This window comes from Lepidochelys olivacea (genome assembly GCF_965140295.1).
Source record: "Lepidochelys olivacea isolate rLepOli2 genome assembly, chromosome: 3".
Classification (NCBI taxonomy): Eukaryota; Metazoa; Chordata; order Testudines; family Cheloniidae; genus Lepidochelys; species Lepidochelys olivacea.
Window position 1 is genome coordinate 111952478 of NC_140413.1, and position 17282 is coordinate 111969759.

Here is a 17282-nt window from a genome sequence, read left to right on the forward strand (position 1 = left end):
TTGTATGGCAACTTCCACCTTCTCTGTATGGATATATATATCTTCTTACTATATGTTCCATTCAATGCATCCGATGAAGTGGGCTGTAGCCCACAAAAGCTTATGCTCTAATAAATTTGTTAGTCTCTAAGGTGCCACAAGTACTCCTGTTCTTTTTGCGGATACAGACTAACATGGCTTCTACTCTGAAACATTTCTGATACATATAGGTAACTCTTATTTAAAGAGACACAGTCAACTGAAAAATCCTATGTTGTAAACACATTTCTTTTTTGATGTTACTAATAGTATCTTAGATTAAAAGTGATTTATATTGGATTTTAAATATATTTGGTCATTATTTATACATCTTGTTGAGCTATTTTTTCTTTCGAGCCCTGAAGTCAATTTCACTTTTGTTTATAGTAAATTGCGCTGTCACAGTATCAGTGATGTAGTGTATGAGTTATAGACTATGCAGTGAATGTTTACTAGTTGAAAAATAAAAAAAAAATCCAATGGAAACTATTGAACTTCCACAGAAACCTTTATTTTTGTCTTAAATTTTGTAAAAAAAAATTTATAATGAAAATTCTGACACAGATTTGAATAGACAATGTCATTTTAACTGGTCATCGTAATGGAGAGAACAAGGATCAAACAAGTAACTAATCTGAACTATTGCTTTGTTATTGTCCAGGTCAGGGTTCAGGTACATGGGCAGTGCAGTATGAAGAAGCTTGAAATACATTCACTTCTACTTCTGTTCTAGAGCGCAGGAATTGTGTGATGGCAGAAGAAAGAGTTCTTTATTTCCTGGTCTCTGTTAAATGACATGGGTTAAGAATACAAAAGATTATACCCCTGTCATAGGGAAAGGGTCTGTATGTAATGTGACACCCTGTATCCTATATGACACCCTGTACCCCATGTTCACCACTTTTATATGGTTATATTTTGTACAAGGTATTCCTTGTGGGGTACCATTTGAAAACGCATAATCTACTGAACATTATTGTTCTGTTGAAATATGTGTAGCAACACTGCATGGAGTTATAAGATTCTTATGTTCAATTGTTACTGAAATATATTGTAGTTCTGGAAAAAACCCACAGACTAGCTTGTCAGTGTCCACAAAGGACTGACCATAGATGTTAGAAAGCTATTAGCTACTGAAGCAACCATTCACCATCGGGGGGACAAAAGATTTGTATGTCATCCCCAAAAATGTCTCAGACTTCACGTACGCAGAAGACATGAACAAGAAATGTACAGTTCACTTGAAAGATGCTTCAAATGTCATGTCCACAGGGGGCACCTTTGTCTGGACCCCAGCGTGTGTGTGGGGGTTCTTCAAAGAGAGGAGGGTATAAAATAAGAGACAGTGACCTACACATTACCTCTCCTCCCCCACCTTTACTCATGGCAGCAAGATTGTTTGAAAGACAAAGAACCATTATTGAATTGTAGGGAGTGGTTCTAACTGAAAAAATTTTCCAGTTAGTATGGACTACTGAAAGTTTTGGGTGAAAGAAATCCTTTTGCTTTCAAATCTTATTTAGCTTGGTAAAATTTAGGAAATGTTTATCTTTCTTTTATAACCAAGTCTGATTTTTATGCCTTTACCACTTATAATCACTTAAAATCTACTGTTCTCTATTAATACATTTGTTTATTTTTTTATATAAACTAGTGTGTTTTGATTGAAGTGTTTGGGGAGTCTCTACTGAGGTTAACAAAGGCTGGTGGTAATCATTCCCTTTGATGGAATTATGGACTTTTAATGAGCTTACACTGTTCGGGGAGAGGTGTCTTGAGCAGTGCAAGATGCACATTCCTGGGGTGCAAGGCTGGGGCTGGGAAATTTGTGGGTGTTACCCTGTATGTAGTTCATGAGTGGCTGGGAGGGCATTCATGTAACTTTGCTAGGAGTGACTTTATATGCTTTTGGATCATATTAAAGAAGTTCTGTATTAAAATCACAAATGAGTTTGATTCCCCATAGTTTAAATTCCAGGGTATTACTAATTAAGAGGTCTCTTGGTTTTTGGTACTGTTTCTCTCCCTCTATGTGTGAAACTTGCAAGCTGCTAATTGCGTTAGTACATTCTAAGACAGAGTCTGTTCTCAAAGCAATTCGCACAGAGAGAGACTCAAAGCAATACTCTGTAACAACAGAAACAGCACCCAGAGACTCCCCGCCCTTTTGTTGTATTAACAATTGTGATTAAAATAGAGATAGAGGATGTATGTGGATGGATGCTTGGTGTGGATAATAACTGAATGATCAGGAAGGTGCCAGCCTAAGAATCCAGTGTCCATTGGCTGAAGAAGGCGTCAAGTGGAAATAACCAGAGGACCCCCGGAGGGCAGACTGGAATCCACCCAACAGCCTCAAGAATGGGAGAACCAAAGAACAAGATAACATCTAGCAACACGGAACCATCAGGAATGTGCTATCTGCTGATTGATTCAGCAACAGCATGATGAAGCAATTCCCATAGACTGGCATAGGAAGAAATTCCTATACAAATAGAATCTAGAAAGTGAGAACTTTGGGGTCTGATTCTGCAAACTAACTTCCAGGAGCATCAGGTGAGCATCTGACAAGGCCCTGCTCCCTCCTCATGTCCAGGCCACCTGGCCAGTGGCTTGGCATGAGCAACTCGAAGGCTGGTAACTATGATAACAACCTTGCAGAACCTGTGTGTGTGTGTTTGTATGAATGAATGTGTGAATAAATATGAGATTGAATGGACTGTTATAGCTATAACTAACTGCTTACTATGATTCTTTCTGTATCCACAATAAATGTGGTATTGTGCCTTTTCCCCTTTAATAAGATCCTGCTGGTTTTTATTTTATTGGTATAACATGCTAAGGGCTGTGTATAAGCAGAGTCTGGAGAGGCTGTTTGTCACTAGCAAAGCAGTGTAAAAGGCACCCTGGGCTAGAGAATTAAAGGAACACAGTGATTCAACAGTCCAGATTGTACCCTGGGGGATGTCTCATGTACTGACTCCAGTAAATACTATTACATAAAGAGCTTTAGTTTCAAGTGCTATCAGTTCAAGACCTTTCACAAATACTAAATCCACTATTTAAAAATTGTAAAACATCCATCACTGCAAATAAGTAGCATTTTGTCTTGAGCCGGACACTTTGTTTTTGTTAACCAATGTCTTTGCTCCCTAATGGTTGTCTTTTAAAACAAAAACAAAAATATTAACTGCATCAGGAAACTAGTGATTAGCACAATATAAATTACTACTAGAAAAACATTATAAATAAAACCAAAAAAGGTAAAATGTAATGCTGGATTAGAAGTGCTGGGGAAACTTGTATTCCACAGTTTCATATTGCATATTTTATTTCTAGTCTCTAATGGGCAAAACTTGTAATTAAGGGATGTGATATCAGATACCTGTGAATGGACAATTTTGTTCATTGTGTAGCAGTGTTTTTTAAACATACTGCTCTCCAAGTTTTAGGATTTTATCCTCTTCTCTGTTGGTAAAATCAAAAGACCATAGTTAAAGACAAATATCAGGTAATGTAGCAAACCAAGAAGCAGACAATGTAAATGAATAATAGAAAAGACAGGTCAGTACCTGTCTTTACAGGTTTATTCCCTAAAGATCACTAGACATTTTGCTGCCTGTAACTTTTAATTGTCCAGAGAGAGTGAGCACACCTATACCCTTCTAACACATACTAGAATCTTAGGAACTTCAGTTTTGCTCTCTCTCACTCACCCCCCCCATCAGCCCCCCACCCCACACCCTGCTACCCTATCCCTTGCTCAACATGATGTGTGGCATGTATGTAGGTTGTGTGGCTAAACACTTGTGTATGGTGTGTACATCCCCACTTGATCTTTTACAAGACTCTCACATCAAATTCACCACATCTATGCCTACTCACCCACATGACGTGTACATCACACGTCACATCATGCTTCTCCCCATATCCACTACATCCATCCACAACTTCCACACACATCACACTTGCTCCCTTCCACAGAATAGCATACATATCCATTCCCTCATATCAATCTCTAACCATACTTTCGCAACCCTAGCCTTCTGGAGGATTTCTTAGATCTGCTTCCATAGATTTCAGGACTGTGAATGATGCCATAAGGGCTATACTTCCCATGGTTTCAAACACTGCAAGGATGAAAGCGACCATGGGCCCTGTCCAAAGAATCTGTAGACTATGCAGTTCTTGAATTGCATAACTCCTTCCACCCCTCTCCCCCATGCACTACACATCTGGTTGAATGACTCACATGTATAATAGGAGCTTTTCCTTCCCAATCAAATGATTAGCTCTAAGAAAAGCACTTAGGTCCCAATTCCACAAAGGCATATTTTTTCATGTCAATGGGACTACTGACAATGTGCAAAACTAAGCATGTATGCCTTTGCTGGATTGAGGTCTTACATGGGAGGAGCTTGGCAGTCAACATAAATTCCTAGGGCAATCAGATTTCTTTTGCTAATTATCTTGGATGTCATAAATCTACAAGAAGTCTTTTTGGGGGAAAATAGATTGTATGAGACTTGAATTTCTATTGGGGGGGAGGGGAGGGACAGGAAGAAAGCAATTAAATAATGTAAGAGAACCCCTAACAGGTATTTCACTATTCATCATAAAAAAGTAAGGAGTGGAAATCCAATTTTTTCCCTTTGTAGGTCACCTATAAAAATTCTGGTTGCACTGAATCACTGGCTTGACTAAACTAACTCTGGCAGCTGTGAGGAACGGAATGAAGGCAAGCAGGATTTGGCCAAACATATGTGTTTTACAAAGCTCAACTCATACCCATAACACTATTATTTCTAATAATGTGTAAGCAGGGTTTGAATGAGCTCTCCTCTGATATCTAGTGATGAGCTGGGGGGAGAAGACTTCAGGAACTGATCTGGTTTGCATAGACATACCCACTGTGCCTTGGTGCAGAGCATGATGGAGCTGCTTTACCCAAATGATCATTTTTTGGCTGGTGTTGGATTGCAAGTCACTTTATGATTGGGTTCAGGGATAATAAAGTGTTATCCTTGTGTGAATCAAGGGAAGAACTTTGCTTGGCACGCCCTGATTATGGGGTTCACCCTCAACTGAACTGTGCTCATTAAACAGGGGGTAGGGGTGCCAAAGGCTAGTGGAGATAGCTATCTTTCTTTTGTGGCTGTGGTTCTATCTAAGGGTCATAGATATTATTTGATTCTTCTCTTCCTTTTTCTCTCTCTCTACTGTGTAACAAGAGAGCTGATTAAGACTAAATTGAGAGTCTTTTGTTATAGATCACTAGAGCTGAAATAACCAATAATGAGCTCTAATCATTAGACTTGCTGTGGGACAGTTTCTTTGGTGAAAGAGTGAGGCTCCCCACCTAACAGCTGAAATCACTGAGACCTGTGTTAAGTGGTAAGACCTCAAGACATCCCCAAAGCTGCAGTAGAGAGGGCAGTGGCAGAGTGAATGATGGCGGAGCAGCCGATGGCAGAATGAGCGACAGCAAAGCTGCTGGTGGAGCAGCCAGTGGAGGAGTGAGCGATGCTGGACCTTCTGGCAGATCTAACAGCTACAAGTTCTAACAGCTACAAAGGCAATGAGACAAAGTGAAAAGCAGGGCAGCAGCAGCTGAAACATTGCTGGATTCCTCCCCGCCCCCAGGGTGGAAGTTGAACTCATGCAAGTGCACCTCTGAACTCTGGGTCATTGCTGCCCAAGGACAACAACAGTGAATGGGGTGCGGTGGAGGGAGAGGGGAGTCATATGTTAAAGGGACATTTGTTTCTCAGACTTTCACACCACGAGATGAGAGACTGATCAAAAGGACACTACCCACTACCTCTGGGGTGGGTGTTTTGCTCATGGTCATATGTTTTCAAATCATGCTTGTGGTGTTTTTCCAATTTAATGCCTGGTTCCCTTCCCCTTTCTAAAAAAGTTTTCTTTTTCATACACAGACTCAGTGCTTGTGAGAGGGGAAGTATTGCCTCTTAGAGGCAGCCGGGGTGGTGTGTAATTTTGGGATTTGAGCCAGTTCTGTTTTGTATTGTCAAATGGAAACACCTAGATGCTGAACCCGGCCCTTGTTGCTCCCAACTCCACCTGACAGAAGGGTTACAAACAAATGAATGCTGATGGGAAGGGTAAAGTGCTAACAATAGACTCTAAAATATATTCCTTTTATTTTAAATGAAATTTGACATGCCTTTTCTCACGAAGAAAACCTAATTTTCTTGAAAGCTATTATGAAGTTATATGCAGTGTAGGCATAGCTATGCGGTCCCAGGATATTAGAGAGACAAGGTGGGTGAAGTGATATCTTTTATTGGATCAATTTCTGTTGGTGAGAGAGACAATAAAAGTTGGTCCAATAAAAGATATTATCTCACCCACCTTGTCTCTCCATTATGAAGTTACATAATTTTTAAAAGAGACACTTATTAAAAGTAAGCAAACTTTTTTTGAATCACCAATCTTCCAAAAAGATGAGATTTACTGATTTCACATGTATATGTGGCTAGCTCCCTCAGCAGAGAGTATTCAGTTGAGATTAGCAAAAACAGTTTGGGCCAAATCCTTCCAAGGGATCCATATTGTTTCTCTTGAAGAATTGGGCTCTAACTGTTTTGACTGATCTTAGCAAAGTGTTAAGTTTTGACACAATGTTAAACATAGTCACCATAGACAAGAGAAGTTAAGTCATGTTCAGCATCATGCTAGTTAAAATGACTTGTCAAGGTCGTATTCAACATGACCTAACTTTCTAATAAAGATGAGGGATGCTTGCCATAGGACTCCTGTGCTTTGAGTTAGCAGCTCCCTCTGCAGTTTTTTGTTGGTTCCATAGAAGGCAGACAACTCTTTCTTTGCTTCTCTGAAAATAATTACACTGGCAGAATAGTATTATAAACACCAAAACCACAGCTGAAAGTGTTTAACCCTTTAGGGGTGGGAAAGACACTTGCAGATCAACTCTCTAGCTAGCATCTGTGTTCAACTTCTCTGACTGAACTGATTTGGATTTGGTAAGCATCATGTGCAATTCCTCTCAGAGAAGGAGGACTTGTGGCACCTTAGAGACTAACCAATTTATTTGAGCATAAGCATCCGATGAAGTGAGCTGTAGCTCACGAAAGCTTATGCTCAAATAAATTGGTTAGTCTCTAAGGTGCCACAAGTCCTCCTGTTCTTTTTGCGGATACAGACTAACACGGCTGCTACTCTGAATCCTCTCAGAGAGTGATGGGAGATCATTATTGTTCCCAACAGCACAGAATGATGGCTTATGCCTAAACACATGAGGCAGAGTTTTGGTCTTGCTCAGCTGTGCTGAGTGCAGGGTGAGGGAGCTTTATGCCACCTTTGCAGCTGCCGGGCCCTGAGATGTCTAGTTGAGCCCCCATCTTAGATTACTCCTAGATCTTAAATTACTCTTGCTTTCACCCTACCTCCCTGTGCCCCTCTTTTGGCTTACATCTCCTCCTCCCTAATTATGTTTCAAGCTGAGCAGCGATGTTCCCACCTAACAAACTACATGGTGTCTCTCCCCTGCCTGCCCTCCCTCTCTCCTTACTCCTTGCCTTTGTGACAATCACACACCTTTCCTCCAAGACGAAGAGGAAACCCCGCTGTGGCTCCTTCATGAACCCCCCACCCCCACGAAGGCCCTCAGTCCCCTCCTCCCGCCCCCTGGATTTTACCCCTCAGTGTCCCCCCGATTTTACCCCCCTCCACTAGTGATTTACTCTCTGTCTCTTCTACTTCCCCTCACACCGCCCCCCCCCCCGGCGTGCCCGGGCGCCCAGCCCCGCTCTCGCTCCGCTGCGTCGCGGCTCCGCGTCTCTTAGCAACGCGGAGCGGACGCGGCCCCCCGCGGCTGAAGCGCTGCCGGGCGGCAGCAGCGGGCCGGGGGCGGCGGCGCCATCATGGCCTCCAAGCAAAGCAAGAAGAAGGAGCTGCTCACTCGCAACAACTCTGCGCACATCAGCGCCCCCGCCAAAGAGTAAGAGACCCGCCGCCGCCGCCGCCTCCTCGCCCAGAGGCCGCCCGCATGCAGCCCTCGCCGGCGGGCACCCCCTGCCCTTCGGGGATGCCCCAGCCAGCGCCCCCCCCCCCCCGAGCCAGCCTCCTCCCTAGAGCCAGGGGCGCAGCAGCCCGTCCCCCAGCACCCAGTGGCGCGGGGTGCCCTAGCCGGGTCCTTGCGGTGGGGGTGGGTCACTCGCTTGGCAACATTAGGAAATGGACCAGCTCCAGCTGGCTCTGGTTGGGGAACTTGTTTTGTCTCCCCCCACCCGCCGAAGGCACAAACAGTGTCTGCACCGAGCCAGTGGACGTGCCTCCCCCCTACCCGGGAGATCTCTCTCTCTCTCTCTCTCTGGTTTCAGAGTCGCAGCCCTGTTAGTCTGTATTCGCAAAAAGAAAAGGCGGACTTGTGGCACCTTAGAGACTAACCAATTTATTTGAGCATGAGCTTTCGTGAGCTACAGCTCACTTCACCGGATGCATACTGTGGAAAGTGTAGAAGATCTTTTTATACACACAAAGCATGAAAAAATACCTCCCCCCACCCCACTCTCCTACTGGTAATAGCTTATCTAAAGTGATCACTCTCCTTACAATGTGCATGATAATCAAGTTGGGCCATTTCCAGCACAAATCCAGGTTTTCTCATCCCCCCACCACACTCTCTCTCCTCTCCACTCCATTTGCTGCTTCACCCCCCATCCCCTTCCCTCCGAGGCTTAATTACTTTGTACAGAAATCGTCCAAGTTTCCAGGAGTGGGGTTTGTATTGCGCTTGGCTCAAAGTTGCACGAGGCTCCCTGTCCTAATGCCTGAGTGTCACCAGCCTAGTTCTAGCTTCTCTGCACTTCCCTCGCCCCGTGACCGCGGCAATACGGGGAGCTGGTGTCCGTGTGGGACTCAGGAATCAGAAGGTTCCTTCTCTCTCACACGCTCCTCCCCTCTCCGCGTGGCCTTTGGCTGTTCCTGTGGACCTTTGTGGCTGCAGGGTACTTGGCACTAGGGCATCATTTGTGAATGGTGTTCTCTTTGTAGCTGTTAGAACTGGTTTGAAAAAAGAAAGCTCAGAAATGTAAACAACATTTTTGTTCAGTTTATTTTCTGCATTTATTCGGGGTTTTTTTGTCATTTTTTCTGAGTTTTCCTTGGAATTTCTGTTAGTTTTCAAAGTCGACACATTTTGAAAATGAAAATACGTCACTCTGGCACTAAGCTGACCAACTAAAATTGGTGGTAAAAAAATTGAAAACCAAAACCCAGTGAAAACAAATTTTGCACAACTAGCAAGGAATATTTTTCATTTAAAGTTTCTATTGTAGACTGTCCAAAACGGAAACAAATTGAAATATATATTTTTTTCAAACAAAATATCTGTTTTTCAAAACAGCCTGGTTCAAATATTTTGTCCTAACGATAATGATGTCATCTGGAAACTTCTACCTAGATACATATGGCTCCCATCACCATAGTATCTGGGTACCTCTCAAATATTTAAAAATATAAATAAAAACCTCTCTTTTTTTTCCCCCATCATCAGCGCCCCCGCCAAAGAGTAAGAGACCCGCCGCCACCATGGGCCCCTTCAGAGAAATGGGTTGATTTGTTTGTAGGGATCTTTGTTTGCTTTTGTGTTAACTGACTAAATGAATATTGAATTTAGTTCAGAAAGTGGTTTATTCCAAAGCCCGTTCTTTTCTCTTGCAGGATTGAGTTCCATAGTTTAGGTCCAGCTCCTATGAAAGTTCTGCTTCTTCCATTAGGAGCATCCTACACTGGTTGACAGTTTAATTGTTCCAGTGGGTTGTAGCTGTTAAGGGAGGTCATGATTACAGAGGAAGACAGCAGGATCTCTCCATTAGCTATGATCAGCCCCATGGGGAGCTTTGAATATCAAGACATTTACTTTGAATGGGTATTCAAACCAGAAGGCAGAGCACTGGAATGTTATGTTCATGGTGCCCTGTGTTGCTACATTGACAGGCTGCTTCAATTGGAGATTTTTTAAGATTTGTGGCTTGATTCCTAGATATGAGTGTCAATATGTTCCAAATGTGTGGATTGTTATGGCCAGTTCTTTTTCTAATAGTACAGAACACAGTCTTGTGGCCAGTTGCAAACAGAAATGGGGTTTGCTGCCATAGTTTTTGGACCTAAAAGGACCCCAATGCTGTGGACTGATTTAAGAATTTGACTGTGGATGCCATCCATAGTGGGGGATGTTATAAAGGAGATCAGTTTCAAGAGCCATCTGGCATTGAAAACTTATGTGTATTATTTTTACACAAGGGGAAGACAATGCATAATGACTAGATGTTTGCTGCATGTTATAAGGCACTTCGGTAGTTAAGTATAAACAACATTCGAAATATTTATGCACTGAATAGAAACACTAAGCCTCATCTCTTGAGACACTTAAAACTAGACTAGGCCGGACTAAAGCAGCAGCACACATACTATAGGGAATAATCTTGCTGTGTGAAAGTGTTTATTTCTGCAAAGATAAATAAATTCCAGTAGATTGTTTTTTGATTATCTAAGTATAGAATGCCTAGTCTTTAGTCCTGGCGCTATCAGGATTCAGACTAGGGAATGGGACAAAAACAGCTTTAGAGGAACTGATGGATAAACTCTTGCTGTGTATGGATGATGGCTGACTCTGATATGAGAGAGCACTGAAAAATGGGCTGAAGACCTTCCTAGAGGGATGCACCCAATATGTAGTAATGGAAAACTACCTGTGACACTTCCTGGGGGTACACAGGCTGTGAGTCACATAGCTGCCACCTGTACTTAGTGTGAGGAAATCTTGTCTGTGCCTGCTATGGTTCAGCTCCCCAGTTCCACCAGGCCCAGGCAACACAAGCACTGCCCTCTAGGCCTCGCAGGCCTCATTGTCTCTGTACCCTGTGTGGGTCTCCATGGAGTGTCCAGCACCTGTCCCACTGGACACTTGCACAGTGGTGCTGGAACAATTTTTATAGTGGGGGTGCTGAAGGCGGAAACATGTATTTGGGTTGTTATTACTACTTGAAACCAAAGGGTGCTGCATACTGCAGATATGTCCTTTAATGGCTATGAGCTAATATGGTCAGGGGCATACTTGGGGCAACTCTAAACCTCTGACTACCAGAAGCAGGGAATGGAAGAGAGGGCAGATCACTCCAAATTGCCTTGTTCTGTACTTTGTCCCTGAAGCTCTGGTACTGGCTACTGTCAGAGACATGATACTGGGCAAGATGGACCATTATGGCAGTTATGTTCTTGCAGAATATTGCTCACGCAAAATCCTTTCAGTGCTTTACGGCCAGGCCTGGCTGTAATTCTCCTTTCATGAGACAAATATGCTGTCAGCTTGTTCCAGGTGAAGGATTCAGTGTGTTTCCTTACTCTCCAACATATACCAGAACAATCTTTTATCTTTATTCATAAGCAGGACACTCCCTGCTCTGTTTCATCTTGTAGATTTCACAATCTCTTATTTCACATCTGTTCCCTCCTGTCTGAAGGGAATATTTCTAAGGTATGTCACCTCCTGGTGACCTGCCTTAACTCCAAGACCTTAAGAACATAATGTTCAGTATAGGTACATAATTACATAAATATTATTCATACATAAATTTTCCAGTGATTATGTCAGCCTGTGGGCTACTACTGGGTCTCATGGCACCTTCGGTGAACTATTATGTATATCCAACCCAGGGAATCCTTATAAAACCTTATGCATCTCATGTGCTGTGCCCCCCCACGCCCCGACCAGTTGGCAGTAATGGATCTAGTGGTGGAGGTCACAGTACCTCCACCACTAGAACTCTCACATTTGGAGTCCCACAAGAACCATTCTCTCTCTGGTCCTGTTCAACATTTACATGCAGACACTAGCTGAAATAGTGAGACAACATAGACTCAAGTGCCAGCAATATGCAGATGAGACAAAGCTCTACTTATTCTATATCACATATAGTCATACCACTAGCACTAAGATGGCCCATTGCTTGGATGAAATCAACTCATGGATGAAGAACAGTTGGTTGAAGCTGAACCCAAGCAAGACAGAAGTGATGCTGGTAGTCAGAGGAAAGCACTTAGAAGAGTTTGCATCCATGTTGCAATCTCATTTGTTTGAAGACACACACTCACAAGGAGTACTCCTGCATTCTTCACTAATGCTAAGCTCTCATATATAGTAGCATCCACAAGTAATGCTTTATATGATCTACAGTTGGTTAAGAGACTCTCTCCCATCCTGGTGGATGATGATCTGGCCTCAGTTATACATATCAGCATCTTCTGTCGGGACTACAGCGATTCAGTATACCTGGACATGGAGTTTCCTAAGAGCTGATGATCGCTTCCAGTGATACAGAATGCTACAGTGCGGTTTACAAATCCACTCCTTGGGCATAATGGAGGAAAGAAGGATAATTATGCACCTTACCACTGTCCACTCTAAGGGCAAGACACACTTTGACCTTGCCTTCTCTAATATAAACACATCGTGTGTACATTTAATCCTGCCCCCCCACCCCCAAATTACACTGCATGCCCAATTTTGCCCCTGGAGAGAGGATGAGAAAAAGAACAAACTGTGTGTATTAGATGTTAGTCACATCAATTCGTGCACTATTGGAAGGTGCTCTTGAAATTCTTCTTTGATTCTATTGCATATGCAATTACTGGCATTTACCACACAATGTTTTTTTATCTGTTGGAGCTGGCCAACTAATATTTAGATAACTCTTTGTCCCATCTTAAATTGGTATCTTTAACCTATCTCCGTGTGATGATTCTTGGGGTACTCAGGACTGGGAGTCACCTTATTAACTCCTGCTTCCAGCGAGAAGGAGTCCTTCTTATGGTAGTAGGGTATCAGCTCCCTAACACCACCTGGGTGCTCCAGCCTTTTAGCTACTCAAGTACTCTGCTGTGGGCGATGCCAGCCCTAACTTTGCCTTGCAGATTAGTAGTAATAGATGCACCCCAATAGCCAAGTACCTTTGAATCATTCTCCTGTGACATCGAGCCCCTGATACTGTCTGCTCACAGAAATTCTAGATACACTGCACTTTTGAGTGCAGGGAATCCCAATTGACTAGTTTTACCTTAAAGCACCCATGACAGAGTGCTAGTTGTAGCACCCTGGTCACTGAGGTTGCTGTAGCACAGAGAAGACTTGGGGCTTAATTGGAACCAATCAACCTGTTACTGGTGGGGATTACTGACACTGGGTGGTAATTGCTGTGCTAGTGAGACAAATGGCTCAGTAACTTGGAGGATATATAATTGGGAGGAACGGAAAGCACGGGAGAGCTTAGAGGGTGAGCTGGATGGAAGAGAGAAGCTATGTGAAAGGTTCCTCCTGCTGTATATCTGTGCTATGTCCTGTGCTGTTTGGAAATAGAGGATTAAAGATGTACATAGTGGAAAAGAAACATAATGTGTGTGTGTTTGACTGAGAGATCACAAAAATAGGCCAGGCAAAACTGCTGCTCGCTGGGGAGTTGAAGAAGCACCCTGTGACATGACCATTCCTGTAAACCACATAGCACTTGTGAGCATTTATAAAATAAAAGTAGATTTCTTTAAGAAAAGAGTAAAGATTTAACTAGAAGTGAGAGAAAATGGTGGAAACAAGCGGTTACAGAAAAAAACAAAATTTTTAAAACTTGAATCTGGGTTTACACTTACCAATACCGTTGCCTGTCTTATGTAATAAAGTAGGCTTCCCCCCCTCCCCCCACCCCTCGAAGGTTGAGTCTGTTGCAGCACTGGCTGGTTTCACAAGAACCAGGATCCAGACATTCTGTTATATTGAAACAGTCTTTTTGCCTTATTCATAGCCAGGGTGATCTCTTGCCTGTTATAATATTCCCTTTTACCTCCAAATGGTTTTGATAATTTGTAATTGTCTTTGATGGTTTTTCGTTGACTGTTCTGGGATGTGGAAAGAGTAGAAATAGAACCTTGCGTTACCTCACCAGCTGACTAGGGAAGGATAACAGCTCCTTCTTGCTAGAATGGGTCATCCCTGAGACACATTACTTCCTGGCAGCTAATTTCTACTGTAAATCCATAAATCATACTTTCAATATAAATACCTTATTCCTTAAATATTACCCATACATGCATCTTGCAGTGATTATGAATCTTGACAAGTTACAAGCTTTCTGTAGATACCTTATGTGTTACTCTGCGGATAAAATATCCTATAGGATGTGTTTTGTGCAGTGAGTTTATCAGGTCTGAGGTGAGAGTTTGCAAAGAATGAGGGATCCTTTGCCACCTGTGTCACTCTCCTGTCCTTTGTTTCTCTGAGTTCCCGTACTTAATGTTATGTTAGATGATCAATAGATTTTATTTTAGCCATAGACTTACAGTTCTCACATCACAGAATCATAGAAATGTAGGGGTGGAAGGGACCTCGAGAGGTCATCTAGACCAGCACCCTACGCTGCCGCAGGACCAAGTATACATAAACCGTTGCTGTCAGATATTTGTCTAACCTGTTCTTAAAAATCCCAAATTACAGGGCTTCCACAACCTCCCTTGGAAGACTATTCCAGAGCTTAACTATCCTTATAGTTAGAAAGATTTTCCTGGTATGTAACCTAAACCTCCCTGTGACGGGTTCGGTCACAGAGAACCCCTTGGGACTGTCACCTGATGTGCTGAGATTACCTCTGAGCCCATTTTTCCTGCCAGCCTGGGACTCCAGAACCCTGCCTTGTTGAGCGAGACACGCTAGCCTGCTGCAACACAGACCCATGTCTCGTCCACGCCCCCAGAACTGCAGACTTTAACCAAAAACTGCTCAGCAGGTCACCCGTCTCCAGAACCCGGATACCCAATTCCCAACGGGATCCAAACCCCAAATAAATCTGTTTTACTCTGTATAAAGTTTATACAGTTACATTATGTTCACACTCATAAGCATATTTCCATAAAACATTATGGAGTGCAGCGGCACACTCCCTTGCTGCAGATTAAGCCCATTACTTCTTGTCCAGCCTTCATTGGACAAGGAGAACAATTGATCACCATCCTCTTTGTAACAGCCCTTAATATATTTGAAGAATGGTATCAGATCCCCCCTCTGTCATCTTTTCTCAAGACTAAACAGCCAGATTTAACCTTTCCTCATAAGGTCAGGTTTTCTAAACCTTTTATCATTTTTGTAACTCTCCTTTGGGTTCTCTACAATTTGTCCACATTTTCCTTAAAGTGTGGCACCCAGATGTGGACACAAAACTTCAGCTGAGGCCTCACCAGTGCCAAGTAGAGCAGGACAGTTACATCTCATGTCTTACATACAACATTTCTGTTAGTACATCCAAGAATATTATTCTTTTTTGGAACTGTATTACATTGTTGACTCTCATTTGTGATTCACTGTAATCCCCAACTCATTTTCACGTGTACGACCACCCAGCCAGTTGTTCTTCAGTGTAGTACTTTGCACTTGTCTTTGTTGAATTTCATCTTGTACCACTTCTCCAATTCAGCAAGGTCATTTGGAATTTTAATCTTGTCCTCCAAATTGCTGGCAACCGTTCCCAGCTTGGTCATCCACAAACGTTATAAGTATATTCTCCACTCCATTATCTGAGTCATTAATAAAAATATTGAATAGTACTGGACTCCTGCAGGACCGCACTAGGTATGTCCTCCTAATATGACAGAGAACAATTGATAGCTATTCTTTTAATATGATCTTTGAACCAGTTGGGCACCCTCTTTATAGTAATTTCATCTAGATCACGTTTCCCTAGTTTGCTTATGAGAATATCACGTGAAACTGTGTCACAAGCTTAAATAAAATCAAAATATATCCTGTCTACAGCTTTCCCCCATTCACTAGGCCAGTAACCCTGTCAAAAAAGAAATTGGTTTGGCATGATTTGTTGACAAATCCATGTTGGCTATTATCACCCAATTATATGTTCAGTAATTCCATGTTTTTTGATACATATAATTAGTATATCAAATATAATTTTTCAACATCCAACCTGTGACAATAACTTTTTATTTTCTAGAGCAGTCTTAGTTGCCTCAGTAAGGGAAAGAGATATTACCGTGATTTCCCATGTACAAGTTCTTTAGGGGTGGGCTATCATCTGCAGATTTACCTCAGGTGAAATCCACTAAGGCAGCATTTCAAGTCAGTGTCTCTGAAGAGGTAGCCTTACAATATGCTTCTTGGTTACTCCTTGGTCCTCTGAAGAAAACGACGCCTTTTCTTTGGAAACTGAAAATATTTAACTTACATAATAAAATCACTAATTCACAAGAGCTGCTATCACACAATTAAGAAAAATAATTCAAGTGAACAGAATTATCGCTGTAGTTTAGCCAGAATAGCATTTTTCCTTTGATATCTCACATCAAGCATTATCAGATGAGACCACTTTAGGTAGGATAGAGAATAGCAAATATGTAATTAGTTACAGATTTTTGCTGAGAAAATGTATAAAGAGTGAGAGAAAATATTTACATTAATTATATTGAGATTGTGGATAAATTGGAGAGAGTCCAGCGAAGGGCAACAAAAATGATTAGGGGTCTGGAACACATGACTTATGAGGAGAGGCTGAGGGAGCTGGGATTGTTTAGCCTGCAGAAGAGAAGAATGAGGGGGGATTTGATAGCTGCTTTCAACTACCTGAAAGAGGGTTCCAAAGAGGATGGCTCTAGACTGTTCTCAATGGTAGCAGATGACAGAACGAGGAGTAATGGTCTCAAGTTGCAGTGGGGGAGGTTTAGATTGGATATTAGGAAAAACTTTTTCACTAAGAGGGTGGTGAAACACTGGAATGCGTTACCTAGGGAGGTGGTAGAATCTCCTTCCTTAGAGGTTTTTAAGGTCAGGCTTGACAAAGCCCTGGCTGGGATGATTTAACTGGGAATTGGTCCTGCTTCGAGCAGGGGGTTGGACTAGATGACCTTCTGGGGTCCCTTCCAACCCTGATATTCTATGATTCTATGATCTAAAATTGGAAATGGAAGGCATAGGACATGCCTCAGCTCTCATCCTAGTATAAACTAAGTGTAACTGCTATAATGGAAAGATTAAGCCAATGTAAATCCAGTGTTGTTGAGATAAGAAGCAGATCCACAGGACCTGATTCTCATTTACATCCACCAAATACCACTTTGATAGTGTAAAGATGTCTTAAAATGCATGTTCATTTTATTAATAGATTTATAGACTTTAAGGCCAGAAGGCACTGATATGTAGGCTTGGCAAACCAGTAAATTGACCGGTC

The 17282-nt window shown here is 42.3% G+C and overlaps 1 protein-coding gene across 1 annotated transcript in view; it reads left to right on the forward strand.

Annotated features, from left to right (window-relative positions):
• The first annotated feature begins 7851 nt into the window (after positions 1 to 7851).
• The window catches only part of ADGB (androglobin), a 222396-nt gene continuing 212965 nt past the window's right edge, over positions 7852 to 17282 (forward strand). The window contains exon 1 of the mRNA XM_084623349.1: positions 7852 to 8002. Within this exon, the coding sequence (XP_084479475.1) occupies positions 7926 to 8002 (77 nt within the window). The 5' untranslated portion in view covers positions 7852 to 7925. The remainder of the gene's footprint in view (positions 8003 to 17282) is intronic.